The sequence below is a fragment of the Achroia grisella genome, unplaced genomic scaffold (assembly GCF_030625045.1).
Source record: "Achroia grisella isolate CSIRO2021 unplaced genomic scaffold, CSIRO_AGI_Agris_v1 utg702, whole genome shotgun sequence".
Taxonomy (NCBI): Eukaryota; Metazoa; Arthropoda; class Insecta; order Lepidoptera; family Pyralidae; genus Achroia; species Achroia grisella.
Genome location: NW_026712999.1, coordinates 1621865 through 1638104, shown reverse-complemented (window position 1 = coordinate 1638104; position 16240 = coordinate 1621865). Strand labels below are relative to the sequence as shown.

General features: G+C 32.8%; 1 protein-coding gene across 1 annotated transcript; it reads left to right on the top strand.

Annotated features, from left to right (window-relative positions):
* The first annotated feature begins 204 nt into the window (after positions 1–204).
* LOC131850086 (neuronal acetylcholine receptor subunit beta-2-like) lies at positions 205–14899 on the top strand. Its single transcript, XM_059200239.1, has 12 exons — positions 205–358; positions 2103–2303; positions 2738–2869; positions 3543–3710; positions 4438–4634; positions 5853–5965; positions 6353–6484; positions 7752–7857; positions 8231–8426; positions 9241–9387; positions 13228–13388; positions 13907–14899. Exons 1-12 carry the CDS (start codon positions 280–282, stop codon positions 14132–14134), a joined length of 1860 nt encoding a protein of 619 aa, XP_059056222.1. The 5' UTR covers positions 205–279; the 3' UTR covers positions 14135–14899.
* Positions 14900–16240: the final 1341 nt, after the last annotated feature.

The following is a 16240-nucleotide window of genomic DNA, read 5'->3' as shown; positions in this document are numbered from 1 at the left end:
TTATGTTGGTTACACAAATCCAGAAACTATTTGTTAAACATATTAATTTAGTTTAATTTAGTTAAACATAAACTATCTATTAGGAGTAAAGCAGACGAGAACGGGAAAGGATGGTAGTGTATTATAAAATTTCAAGTGGCAATACTACCTCCGCCCACATAACAAGTTTATATCGTATAATTTATTTGCTTCAGTTAAAAACTGTGCTTAATACTGTATAACCACAGCTTTGTTGATATTTATTTTTATTTTTAACGTATTATCTCATTATTATTAAGTATGGATTGGACTAAAGTAGTTATATTACTGTGTGTTTGGTTAAAAAATGCCGATGCAAATTTCGTATATACAAGAAGCAGTAAGTAATTTTAGTGTCACTACTTTAACCAGCTGACAGAAAAAGAGAGTTGATATCAGTTTGAAGTATGTGAATATCTGTGTGTATGTCTATGCCATTGCAGTTTCTAAACCAATGGACCGATTTTCATGAAATTTTTTGTATAGCTGACATATTAAAAATAGTTTTAAGTTACAAATTAGTTCCTATAAATATAAAGTCTCGGTGGTCTAACGGTTTAACACACCGCTTTATTTCCGATGGTCGCGCTTCCTAGCACTATGCAAATATGAATATTGTTTTTATTGGTCTAGATGATTACTATCTATATTAGATACGTATTTAAAAAATATCTAAGTATTTATATTAGCTGTTTAGTACCATTAATACACGATCTGCACAGCTTGGGAATAAATGGCGCTATGTGATCTTGGCTTCTTTGTATTTTTAATTTATTAGTTTTGTATTTACTTGGGGGTTACTAAGACTTTATTACGTGTCGACGTTTTTCTTCGGAAGTGCATAACCGTATTCATACAAACTGAAGGAATATTGAATTACTTAAAATTATTGCTTTGAGTTTAACGAAGTATTTACATCAAACTCACCAGTCATTAAGCTGAATAATTAAGTAGATCTAGTCGTATGGTAACCACGTTTTATTTTTATTTGTACTTTGTCCCGATTTTGCAACCGACTATTAAAAAAGTATTTAATTAAAAGAATACTAGGGTGTACGAGGGCGAATTGAAACGATACTTTGTTTTCATTCCCATTTCACATAGAAAGGCGACTAGAGAAATAAAGCACAAATATATCTTCTTTATAAACATGGGACAAATTTTAACCATGACTATCCACCCGCCAAGGAACATAATATCATTACCAATGGGTGGCGTTAACTTTCTACCACAATTCCAGCGCCCCGTAGACAATAATATAATTATATCTATAACAGAATACATATATCACATTGCAAAAATGAGCAATATTAAATAGCTGTCGTATCGTTCGTAAGTTTTTACTGAAAGACATATGCAGTAGATAAAGTGAGATGTTAATATTATATTACTGTTATTCGGGGGAGTATCGTTTTAGTTACAAATAGTGCAAATGTAATCTCTAAGATCGTTCTGCACTGCGCATTGGACTTAATAATCATATAAAAATAACAAATCTTTGCATATAATTTGATGAAAAAAAAAAATCTACTTCCTTGTCCCATTATTTCCTACTTTAAATCTACAATCCCTATATAGTTAAAAGATATCTGGCATATTAAATATTAAACGGGCGCTCGATCTCTCTTGAAACTTGTCGGAAGTTTTTACGAGTTTAAAATACAAGTTTGATGGTATTATTTGATCTCTTATTGACATTTTGCGAAAAGATCTAGTTTAAAATTATGTAATAAGTAATTAGAGCAAAATTATAATTATTAACATTACCATAGATCTATACTATAATTAAAATTAATAAGCTCAAAAAGATCGACACCAGTTTAAAAAAAACTTTCACATATATAATCAGTAGCTTCATTATCAGTATCAATAATCTGAGCTATATTTTGTTTATAAAAATTTGTTGTTAATATAAAGTTGTATTGTAATGGTTTTTGTTGGTAACCAACATTAATATTATGGCAACACTGCCGTATTGTAATTGTCTTTATCCTATGTCTGAAATCGGTCCAGGATTTCTGAGTATATTCGTTACAAGACCATAGATATTATTAGTGTAGATTTAAGTAATTTTTTTATTTCAGCGGCGACGCGTTGCAAAGAACACATCTCGCAACATGGGTACAGCTATGATACGTTTTATCAGATTCAATCAGACATGAGAGCTAGCTCAGACCCTAACAAAATGTTTGAAATGCACCTAGCTATACAAGCAACCAGTAATGGCCACATATTACTTTCTCCAGTCAAGCGGCCCAGCGCTACTGACCCTGTTTATGAAATAGGTATATATATGTATATATACTCATATTTTTCTACTGTTATTTACAACTATACTCATATTATAATTGAAATTAAAAAGTAATTTGTGTACTACGTTTTAGTTAATTATTCAATTTAGTTTTCAAGGACAAACTTACGTTTATTGCTCGACCTTTCTGTGAGGACCCCGCTTTCCGAATGAGTATTAGAATAAGTGTGACAATTCAAAAGTGCTTTTTTTACGTTTATTTATATAAAAATTATTCCCACAAATACACGAAAGGCATTATATGGGTCTGCTGCTTTGCATTAGTCATCAGTCATCTTTCATCCTGAATGTCCATAAAAAAGTGAGTCATTTGTAAAATGACAGAGGTTCATTACTTTAGCCAAATATTAAATATATGCCCAATTAGATGGACTTAAGTACTAAAATCGTGTTGTAATCTTTTACCAGTGGTTGGCGGTGGAGGAAACACGTTTACAGAACTCCGACGTCAGTTGAGAAGAAATGCAAAGGTCTCATCCAAAACACACGGCGTACTCTCCAATATGGAACTTAGGGGATTTTATATAACAATATCAAAGGGTATTTTCTTTTAATAACATTATTATTAAATTATTATTTGCACATTGACTCACTCAACACTTTTTACGCTACGCTGTATTGAGTTGACTGTAGAAATGTCTTTTAGAGATAACTCTTCCTTTGTGAACACTATTGTTAATGAACAGACAGACTATAAATGCATTTAAGTGCAATAAAGAATATGTATGATAATAAAAAATATATTTATATAAGACATTTCACGTCACTTTTTAATTATTTAGGCGTATCAATTTTTATTATTATTATTAACAGTACCGCCCAATTCAACTTTCTCAAATTCATTTTTTTTAAACCAATCTATATATAATTACTGATAATATCGGCAGTTAAAAATGTCAGTTACTATTCCGCTTGGAATAATAGTTATGAAATATGGAAACCTTGCATGCTTTATAACTAACAGGATTAACTAAAATACGTTTAAAAATTCGACTTTAAATTTAAAATATTAAAATATATTTCCAAATATTACCTTATTTTTTAACCTTTTCGGTAAGGATAATGACAAAAATATAATAGGTATATACAAGAGGCCGAAAGGTTCCAATATGTAATATAAACAAAAATTTAGTTTTAAATATGAGTTTCTTTTTCTCTGTTTCAAAATGATGATCATAATAAAAATATTTTGTTCTTCTCACTTCTTTTACAGATGGTCTAATTTCATTTGGTAGAGAAGGTGAAATATTACCAATTATAAGCTTCTACGATGTGGACCCGCTTGATATAAAATATTTGAGTTTTGCTTCTTGGGCTGGTGTGGAAGCCAAGTTTTTGTACGACTGTCCATTGCCAGGAGGGGAAACAAATGATAGTGATGGTAAGTTTTTCTATTCCTTTTCCATCAATTCTGCATCCTTGATGCATCCTTCTCTGTGATGATTTATTAAAACTATGCAGTCCGTCGTGTACATAAAAACAAATGTATAGAACTCGCGACTCATTTTTAACATTCCTGTAGCATGTAATACTTGCTTACTTTATATTTTAGGATCTCTTTTAAAGGGTTAATATTACAATAGATTACCTAAATGTTTTTGGGATCATGTGTAGATGCACTGAATTGCCAAATTGATGGTGCCTTAAGATATAGATTAATATGATCTTTTACATATGAAAAAAATAAACAATGGAGCAACGCAACGTCTGGTATTCTATTATTAAAATTATTAATTTTATTTTCATAATAGGCCCTTAATAGCTTCCTCTTATTAATTCCTCTTTCCTTTATAACTTAACGTATACTCGAAAGCGTCGTGGTTTACTACCCAGACTTAGACAAACGTAGTGAGTTGGAATCTATCCAATACTAATTGAAATTGATAATTTTCATATTTGACTAATACTTCGATGATAGAAACACCGATATTAAAAAATAATGCAAAAGACGTAACTCCACTCCCAATTACATTTAAACGAAATACGTTAAATTTCAACAAACTCAGTAGTATGTGAAATTATGCATTCTCCAAAATTTCAATAACTGATAATGTTCAGTAATGTATTTTCTTCATCTGACATTTTTAATAAAATTATTTCTATTCAAGTTACCATAGCTACAAACTCCAAGGAAGTGGCTCGTAATCTAACACCATCCGAGCAGATTAAGAAGACCTTACTCCTTGGCCGTGCGGCCAATTTAGAACCAGAAACAAAAGTGGATATACAAATGGGCGTAGTAGTTACCAATGCGAGATATGATGCCTTTGAATCCAAACTTATCGCGGGATTATCTTTTGTGACAGTAAGTTCTTTTAATTAAATTAACTTCATCACGCGGGTATTGAAGGGCATTGCTGCATTGGGTTTTTTCAATTAATTATAAAATATTTGTAAATATTCTTATCATGTGTGCGTGTATTTACAAATTTAATATATACTGTCCGTGCTAGAAATAATATAGAGAAATAATAATCGCTCACCAAACCTTGGAAAAAATCTATCTCTGCTCCTTCTTTTTAGGTTTAGCTATATTTATTTTCTTATTCTATTTCTTTATTCTTTTTATTCCTGTCATTTAGAGTAATAGCTTTATTTTTATCTAAATAAGGTCATTCAGCCCACCACAGTGTTTACTATTTGCACTCACCCATACAAATGATTAAGTAGTGGAGACTAATCATTCATTTCTTATCAGTATACACTCTCAGGTTGACCTGAACTAATTCACCACATTGTGCTAACTGATACGGCTCTTCTAACCTCTAATAATGCCTAGCCAATGTATACCGTTAGCATAGGCGGATGCCACATGCAATATCCTACGTTGTTTTGAAACTTGCACAAAAATTTCAAACTTACATACACGTTATTAATGTAATTAAATTTCAAAAGAGGTTAAATCCTTATTTATATATCCATAATATTATTCGTCTCAAGACCCGTTGAACTATATTAATAAGTATCCTATCTATAAATTGAAAGTATTATCTGTCTATGTCATTAAGCTATAATCGTTCTATTTGCGATAACACAAATACTTTGTAGGTATGTGTTGAACACGACGTAGAGGGTGGAACATCAGCATAAAATTACACCTAGTCTAGTCACAAATATTGTTACAGAGTAAATTCTTTATTCTACCTTTCCATACCTACTTTGTGTATTGCAATCACAGCGATTCGGTTCTCCATTTTAATATCATAAAAATATTTGACAACGGATTTGCACGAAAACGAGAAAACTTAATGAACATTCATAAAAGAATAACAGATTCCAAATTCAAATGTAATATTTTGTTTATTTTTAATTATACCGGTATTTACAGCCAGACTATGTAGTTTAACTACATATGTTTATTGTACATAAAGTAGAAGACTTTATGTACAATTTTTTTTAACAAATGGAAAAAAACCTTATTTTATTTATATGTACATTTTACAATATTCCATGTATTCCACATTAAAACATTATAGCTAGTGATTCATTATTATTATAAATAATTAACTGAAATAATTTCTAGAGTTGGACCGACAAAAGCATGACTTGGGATCCAAATAAAACTGAGGCCGCAAACATCACTAAATTGTATTTCCGTTCCAATCAAATATGGAGACCAACGTTTCTTGTATTCAAGTAAGAATGATTTCTATTATATATTACATGTAGTATTCCTTCCGAAAATTGTATTAAAATCCATCAACAGATCTAGCGGGCATAATTATGATTTCGTCTACATAGTTTAAATGGAGAGAGACAGCTAATATTCTACGAGTATACATACTTGCGCGACTTCGTCTACGTAACATTTTCCTCATTTTTGGATATTTATAATTGATGGAGCATCAATGAAAATATATTTGGTAGTAGCTGTTATTTAGACTATTGCTTTCCTAGATAAATAAGCTATCGAACTCTGAATTATTCATATAGAACCGGTAGTTGAAATTCGCGCATTCAACTAAATCAACAAACTTTTCAACTTTATGACATTTGTAAAATTTTTGTGCCTTTTTCTTGCAGTTCTGATGATGTCAATCCTTTAGACGCCAAAAATCCAGGATTTATATCAATGAACAACAAAGGCGAAGCAACATTCCACTTCAAATCCACCGTCGAGTCTTGGTGTGTTATGTACACAGCAAGCTTCAATAAGTAGGTCGTTGCATCTTTTTTTGTTCACAAACATTTTAAAAATATTATATTTATATAGTCGGCTAACTTTATACTGCGCCGCTACTTGTTTGTAATATAATATTATTGGGCAATTCATAGAGCGCCATCTGGTCCCAAGCTAAGTAGAGTATTGTAAATACTAAGTAACTGTATAATAATTACACTTACTTTTTTTGTAAATACCCAGATCAATACGTACAATAATACTTATGAATACAAAAAAAAAACCTGCGACCATAGAAAGTAAAACAGTGTGTCAAATCGCTGGACCACCATCAATATGAAATTAAGGACCATAGGACTTTCACAAGTTATTTGCGTGGCCCTCTCAGTCTCACCTAGTTAAGCAGTTTAATTTCGGTTGTAAGCTGCAGATTAGGCAATTTATAGTTAGGTTGATTAGGTGAATTTATAGTATAAGAAGCATTTCATCTTAGTCATCTGAAATGGTAACGAGGTGTGATATTATACAATGATGTGCCTAGTGCTGTTCATGTGTAAAGGCGATGAGCACAGCTTACGCCTCTGCTGACGGAGCAGAGCCATCAACTATACATAGGTATGTTTCTACATATATTTTTATATCAGTTGAATGACAAACAAGTATATCCTTGCCGTTGTAATACAATATATCTATATGTTATATACAGATACTATATGTAACAACATTTGTTACATGTATACTGTATGTAACAAATGTTATTAATTGTTCGCTGTTAAGCCGTTCAGCCGTTTAGTTGTGAAGAACTATAAACAGACATACTTACTTACTTAATATTATAGTAGTTATTTCTCGGCCTCGGTGTCTTGCGGTTTAGCACACCGCTTTACTTTCAATAGTCGCGAGTTCGATTCCTCGCACGGTACAAACATTTGTATTCATGAGTATTATTGTTTATATCGGTCTGAGTGTTTGTTATGTATATTATATATGTATTATAAAAAAACTATGTATTTATATCAGTTGTCTAGTACCCATAACACAAGTTCTGTTTAAATGGCGCTGTGTAAATTGCCCAGGATCATTTATTACTTATCTATTTATGTGTATCCTTTCCTTGTGATACGATCTATCTATATTTTTATTCTTCAAATGACATTAACATCAGTTCAGCCATTTAGTTGTGAAAAAATAACAAACAGATGGACAGACATACTTCCATGTAAAACCATCTATACTAATATTATGAATTAATATTAGTATAGATGGTTCTACATGGAACAAATTCTGTAATATTAATTTCAGATGGCCCCACGATGAATATGTATGTGTAATAGTGATACAACCATGGGACTCGCATGAACAAATTACAATGGGACTACTTGAACCGATAGATTTGAAAATGCAAATCGTAAGTATAAAGGATAGGTAGAAAGAAGTTTTATCTTTGTCTTATTTATAGATGAACTTAATGATAAAGATTTATTTATATATATAATAATACATAATTAAGTCATAATATATAGAGTTAGTCATAAACACCTAACCTATACTGTATATATGGGGGAAGGTGATTGTTAGTAATGTGGATGAGTTCCTATTTTAAAATAATTTTTATTCTTCTAAATTTAAGGAGTTGTGTCATTTATTTGGTAGCCAGTACTATCGAAAGTTCTTTGCTCTAGTACACTAACCGGTGATACAGCTTGTTAATACTAACGAAGAGTTTAAATTACGGAACAATAATTATTCGCCTTTAATTTCATGCTATATAATTGCCACAGTTTTCAGACATAGATGCAATCGTGAGAAACGAATGGGAAGTAAGCTGGAACCAAAAAATTGTTCCCGCATTCCAATGGAATAAAATGTATCCAAATTCAAACAATGATACGAACCAAAGCGACAGATTCCTCATTACCCTTAGTCTTAAACGAAAAGCAACTTCGTATAACATTGTGTTTTATACTCCATTGTTAGGTAAGAACTTCATTTAAAATTATTAGGTAACAAGGTACTGTTACTTGTTTGTTGTTATCGGTAGATAATAAAGCAAATTAATACTAATCATGCTGATGCGCTCGTCAATTGATACGCTAGATCAAATATACTCAGTGAAATGTGAGAAATAATAAAAAATGTAGACTGTGGACTCACATCTAGAAAAATAAGTAAGCAAATAAGCCAAGTATTGCGATAGTTCCTGGGTTCAATCACGGGAGAGTTAGTTACATTAGTATAAAATAACGTATGGAAAGGACATATCAAATTCTCTAATAGTCCATTATTTTGTTTCCTTAATTGGTAAGTAACATTGAAAAATTGAATATCCATTATTAAATTACGCTGTATATATGACATAGTGCAGTCTAGTCTCAAAATATACAGACCTTGTAATATTCAGACATGCTAATTAACTGATAGACATATTTTATTACTACTTGTACATACAACTTTCCATGAATTGAACCTACGATGATTAGAAACCGCAAAGCACTTTGTAAACTGTGTTTGGCAGTGAAATTACGGAATTAGAAGGAATAACATCCTACGAATAATTAGCAAATCATGGGATCTTACCACGTTTTATTTTTATTAAGTTCCCTGGAACGAATAATGAGTACGTTAAATTTAAAACACTAAATAACATCTCAGTCCTTCGGAATGTTAACGCATGACGATTACTGGCGACACATGATGACTTGTGGATGACTTCATGTGTATATGCGACGGTTACCACTTACCACCTTGTTTGCGATTATAATTATATTAAACAGTCTTTAATCGATTGCAGTGCTAGTTACTTTCGTATTGCTGTCATTCTGGAGCGAGCCATTGAATATGTCTCGAATATGGTTCTACATTGGCTGCATCATTGTCGTATGCATGGGATTATGTTATGTTGATTATTTGATTCCATGTCATACTGTGCCTTCAATACGTAAGTACTAATATATGTCAAATCAAATCAAATCTAAATATCTTTATTCATGTAGCTCTATTACAGACTCTTATGATAAGTCAAATCCACCGTCAGTGGGGATAGAGATTTTTAGTAATGTAGATTAATAACCATATTGCTAGAAATATCAAGTTTAAGTTTAAAATTCCTGATGAATTGGTCACGGTGGACTATCTTACCTAACCTCGTGTTCATCTTATAGTCCTCCACTGGCACGCTGCTAGCGTATACCGTTAGCGCAGACGAGTGGACTCCTGAAAAAATCCATCGTCAGTTCGGAGTTCTTACAACCTAAACCGAAAAACCGACAAAAAAAATATTATTTTCAAATGTGCAAATTTATGAAGTATACTTTGTTTGGTACTAAGGGGGACTATGTACAAAGTTGTCAGCCTAGATGCATCTATCTCACTTATGTTTGCCGCCAAGGAGCTTACATTGTAAGCAGTGTTACGGTATGAGAGATGGCAGTGAAATTTCAGGATAAAGAGATAGGTTATCGGAGTCCTCCAGAAGGACAACACGTGAGGGGTACTGTTATTACATAATGAAATTTATCACAAAGAAAGGTTACTATAGTAGTTACAATTAACTTTAAATAAAACCTATACTATAATAGGTTTTATTTTAAGACAATTCATGGTGCTATTGTATATGTATTTCATGGTACATAGGAATATTGATCCCTATGTGTATGAATATTGGCCATTCAACGAAGTAGCTGCCAGCATTTTGCGAAAATTTACTTTAGAACTATATTATTATTATTTATTTTTTTTATTTTTTATTGGGTTTGGGCTATTGTCAGATGTGTAGCACCTGTAACACTGCGACCTACATAGATCTATTGTGCTCGCCCTTTTCAGAGTTCGCTACCTAGACCCGTCAGGGACAAGAATTGAAGGATATTCTTAGGAGCGATCGTTTTTATCTCCTCGGGAAAGAGTGTAAACTTTCCAAAGGAGATATTTCGTTTATGCATGAGTGGGCTACAACCACATAGGATGTGAAGCGGCGTTTTCTCTTCAGTTTGGCAGAATCTGCAGATACTTGTCGTGCATAGGCCTAGCTTAGCCATATGCTTGTTCAATTTGCAGTGTCCTGTGAGGGCCCTAGTCATCATGCATATGTTGTTTTTACTCAATTGCAGTAATCTATTGGAGTATTTGGTCGAGAAGCCCGATATAAGGTCTTTTGAATGTATTAATCCTGGCATTTCTTGCCAGTGATTCAGTGCTTCTCGTTTGGTTATTAATTTGAGATGTCCCAGTTTTAGGCAACGAGGCACACCACAGAAGGGTTCGGGGCCCAGTTGGACGGTTTTTGCCCCTAACTTTGCCAGATGGTCGGCATTCTCATTGCCTTCAATATTTGAATGCCCGGGGACCCATCTCAGTATGATATTATTTCTGCTTCCTACTTCATTTAGTAGCAGGATACAGTTTCTAATAAGTTTAGAACGGATTTCGTACGAGTTAAGTGCTAGTAGAGCAGCTTGACTGTCCGAATAAATGTATATGTTCTGATTGATGTAGTTGAGGCTTAGGATTACTTCCAGACATCTAATTAAGGCGTAAGTCTCTGCCTGAAAGATTGAGGCGTATTTTCCTAAGCCTATATAGTTGTAGATTTTGGGTTTTACACCACATATTCCACATCCTACATCATCTCCTATTTTGGACCCGTCTGTAAACCAGACTAGGTCATGCTCTGAGTGAGACGGTGTATGGTTATTTTGCCATTCGTCTCTTCCAGATATTTCGATTTTGTAATATTGTACAAAGTTACACTCTGGTGCCATGTTGTCTTCAGGCATTCCCAGAATAGGATCACTCATAATCGAGTCTTGTATAGTTTTTATGGCCAGGGAATGCCAAGATATCCTCCTTTGGGAACTTATTCTGAGCATATTGGCTTTCGCCTTTTCCTGTATGAATAGAGGAAGGGGCGTCAAGTCCAATAATGCGTCTAGAGCTGCTCCCGGCGTGGTGCTCATGGCTCCTGTAATAATCAGACAAGCAATTCTCTGTAGGCTGTTTAGCTTGGTGGCAGCTGTGGATTGGAGGGTTTTCCTCCACCAGATTGCGCAGGCATAGGTGGTAAGCGGTCTCACCACTGCTGTATAAAGCCATAGGGCAATTTTGGGGTTGATTCCCCATCTGGGCCCCGCTACCCGTCGGCTTATACCTAGGGATGTTTTCGCCTTTTGAGTTATGTTGTCTATGTGTGTGTTCCATGTCAGTTTTTGGTCGAAGGTTACGCCCAGGTACTTGACTTCTTTGGAGCACTCTAATATTCTTCCATTTACTTTAGGCATGACAAGTTTGTCAAGTTTCTTCCTTTTTGTAAACGGAACAATTACTGTTTTATCAGGATTTACTGATAATTCATTTTCCTTACACCATTTAACTATGATGTTTAGTGCTCTTTGGATGCGGTCTGATATTGTTGTTGCACAGAACCCTCTGACCATGACTACTAAATCGTCTGCGTAGCCTTGTACCTCAAATTGGTTTTTGGTCATAACATCTAAGAGCTGGTGTACCGTTAGTAGCCACAGCAGTGGCGATAAAACGCCTCCTTGAGGGCATCCTTTGGTAGGTCGGATTTCTAACGTACTGTTGTGAAGAGTAGTTTTAATGGTTCGATTTGAGAGCATTGCTTTGATCCATTGAGTGGTGGTTTCATCCACTTTCTTGCGGATGAGTCCCTGTGAGATGGTCTCTATGGGCGTGTTATCAAAAGCACCCTCAATATCGAGAAATGCACATAGAGCTATTTGTTTGTCCTCAAAGGCCTTCTCGACCTTGTCGGTGAGTTCGAGCAAGGCGGTCTCTGTGGAATGTCCCTTGCGGTAGGCATGTTGATTCCTGTGCAGGGGAGCATTTTCGAGGATTGTAGCTCTAATGTGTTGGTCCAGAACCTTTTCCATGGTTTTTATTATGAAAGAGGTTAGGCTATATTATTTAAGTTAATTATAACGTATTTTATTACATTTTCTTTCTTGGGATTAATACTAAATTGTTTTTTAAAAAGCTTATATAGTTATATTATTAGTTATATTGTATTATATTATTAACCGATAGCTATAATTTAGCAATCACATTTATTTTGTCCGATGTATTGAATTTCAATACGTCATTAATAACCTCATTGGATGGCTTTCACAAAATTTCGACGAGATGTGAAAATTTTAAATTATATGATAATATAAATATATCGATGCGTTCGCAAGTGGTGGTCACGTTGCTATCTATACAGTCAAATCCAATTATATCAAGAATGGGAACAATAATTACATTATTATGTTTCGGTTGAATGGTGAGATAAGGTAGCAAAATTATGGGACAAGAGGCATAACATTTTAGTTCTCCGGAATGGCAAAATATAGTTATCACGTTATGATATAAACAATATAATGATAAAACATTATCCATCTCCGGCTTCATATACGATATATCTTCAATTAAATTTCGTTAAAATCTATTTAGTCGTAAAAAGATAATGAACGGACAGATAGACAGATATACTTTCACATTTATATTAGTACAATTTAGAATTTAAATTCCAACTGATTACACCAATATAATTAATCTACATATTAAATTTTTTAATGTAAAGTTATGGAAACACATACATAAAAGTCGCTGTTCTCGCTGTGTATTCCCTGGTAGTGGAAAGCCATGTAAATAAGGCCACGATATGTTAAATAACCTAATTTCATATTCATCCAGTTGTCACTCATAGTGCAAGCGGTATCACCATTCTATATATTACCGATATCACCATTATATAAATATGTTAAAAAATCTTTTTCAGTGGTACTCTACATAACAGTTTTAGTGGGAGTACTAATTGCCCTGTTACTGCAAGTTGCTTTGATGACAAAACTCGCAAAGTCTATCTGCGATACACGACCAATTCACACGACACTCTCTTCAGCGTATTTCAGATTCATATTTTGTTTACCTACAATGACGGTAAGAATATATTATATAAGAAAATATACACTAAAAAAAATATACTAAATATGTAATAAACACAAAAATATTGATTAGTGTGTACTGAAAAATAGTGATGGTCAAATTAGTTATACTAAAAACTGAAATAGTCTGACTGTTTATTAAGCTAAACTTTATTAATATTACCTTAATGTAAAGTTTAGTAACTAGACTAATTTAGTTAATCATTTTTTAGTCCTATTACATTTATTTATTAATAATAACAACCCAGGACAATTCACACAGTGCCATCTAGTCTCAAGCTAAGCAGAGCTTATGTTATGGGTATTAGATAACCGATAGAAATACTTTCTTTTGTAAATTTATACATCATATGCATAGAAAACATCCAGAATAAACAAACCATCATACCCATGAATACAACAACCTTTGTAACGACCAAAGAATTGAACCCGAGACCATCGGAAGTTAGACAGTGTTGTATATCTCTACACCATAGTGGATAAATTGGTGTCTAATTTGACATAAAATTTCAGATGTGCAGGAACTACAGTGTAATGAACGATGCATATAGTCATGATGATGCTGATGCTGCTATTGTAACTCCAAGAAACGGTAACTTAGAAGAAATGCAATCTGAGAACCCCAATGTTACACACGTCAGCACGTTTTGTCAACCTGCAGAATTGGCCGAAGCGTTAGATAAACTATTATTCTTTGTATACATAACAGTATTCACAGTAATGCTGACGTTACACTTTTAAAATTCGATGAACTGTTTCGAATATTAGTTATCCGAAAGTGTCGTAAATTAAATCATATTTTTAATGTAATAAGAATATCAACAACGCTAACATCCCACCTGATGGTGGTAACGGTTACTTGTATAAATGAACAGCACCAAGATCAGCATAATGTGACGACCGTCAGATCACTCATACATTGCCATTCTAGAGGACTAAGATGTAATGAACCACAGCTTATAAAGCAAGGTGCCTAACTGTTGAAGCAGGTAAGATCCATGGAGACGACTTTTGACAATGTCTACCTAAGGTAAAATTGTATTTAGTGTACTACTATTGGAGAACTAATTGCAATAATTGAAAGTGTAGTAGATACACAATATAACTTTAGTGTTGTATCTATACTAAGTATTGTATTATCCTTATAAATAATTGACAAAATATTTTAACTATTTATTCTTTATGTATTCATTACAATTTACTGTAATTTATTAACTTGCATTACTTAAATATTTTAAATTGTTTTCATAGACATGAGATAAGTGAAGTGATAAATATAGACGAGGAGAAATGCCAGTGCAACTAATATAAAATAATCTAACTCAATATTTATAGAGTACCTACTCCTTTTATTCACTTCAAATACATGATACAATACATTTTCATGGAAAAAATAAATTGATAAAAAGTAATTCTTTTCATTGTTAATATGTATTAAAAATTAAATAGTGTAATAAAATTTTATTGTTATATCTTATTAAACTCTGTATATTACCGCTATTAATATATCCTCATATTGTATATTTTTTTTATTCAACTATCCTTCTATCAATAGCTCGGCAACATGACATTATACTTAATATAAATATTTTTGTTCTGCGTTTCTTTAAGAATATCTTTATTTAAGTGTATTATACAATTGACTCCTAAAAATCGCGGAATAAATATATATTACATATTTTTAGTGTCAGTTAAATCTTTGATCTTACTAATGCACTTTTCCTGTTTTATTTTTAAAGGTACCAATATTAAGGTATAGAAGCTTTTGATACATAGTTTCTTACTACGTAATCTGGATCTTAAGTGAATGTAGGTCCTTAATATAATTTCTCATAATTGAAATCAAATATAAACGCTCGTTAGAGACAGTCACAACGTTTATTGGGAAACTCCGCAGCAAAATAAATGAACATTTAAATTAATGAGAATCTAATACACAATTGGTTTTCCACTCAAACATATTCCACACGAAAGCTTTCACTCAAATTGGAGTAAATCGTGCTATTTGATATAAACCTTTACTTGCTGGAAATGGCAGAATAACTCCCAAGTTAAGCTGAGCTTATGTTATGGGCACTAGACTACTGATATAAATACATAGATACTTTTTCTATAGTAAATACATACATAATATACATAGAAATAATCAGACTGATACAAACAATCATACTCATGAATACCAATGTGTACTGTGCGAGGAATCGAACCCGCGACCGTCGAATATAAAGCAGTGTACTAAACTACTAGACCACCGATATAAGCATAATTTTGAATTTATGTAATTTATATATTTTCCCTCATTATACTGTCTTTGTACACTTTGATACGACTAAAGACTAATGTCATTTTGTTTTGCTAGAAATTTGAAATGGGGAATAAGCTATAGTTATTTTTAGATGAAAAGCGATAATCGATGCTTATATACGGATTGACAGCTTCGGTTCGACTCATTCCTGAAGACTATGATGTTCTATTTTCATACCCAGTAATACGGCTCGCTCGCAGTCGTATGTACAAAGTCCGTCTGTGGTACAAAGTTATTTAAACGCAAAATATGAAGTTTTTGAGCAAAATGATCTATACAGTGACTCACAAAAATGCCCCAATGATGTGTAACTCGACACAAAAAGTAGTCAAACTCAATAAATTCAATAGATGCACAGCTGATACTTTAGTATGTGTTAGTGCTCCCATTGAGCTATTAAACAATATAAGTTGCATGATTATTACTAAACTAGTTATGACATTACAATGATTACAAAGTTAAAAACGCATTGGGGCATTTTTGACCGTTTGATCAAATTTCACAACATCTCATTTTATTTCCTCATTTCAGTATTTTGCATG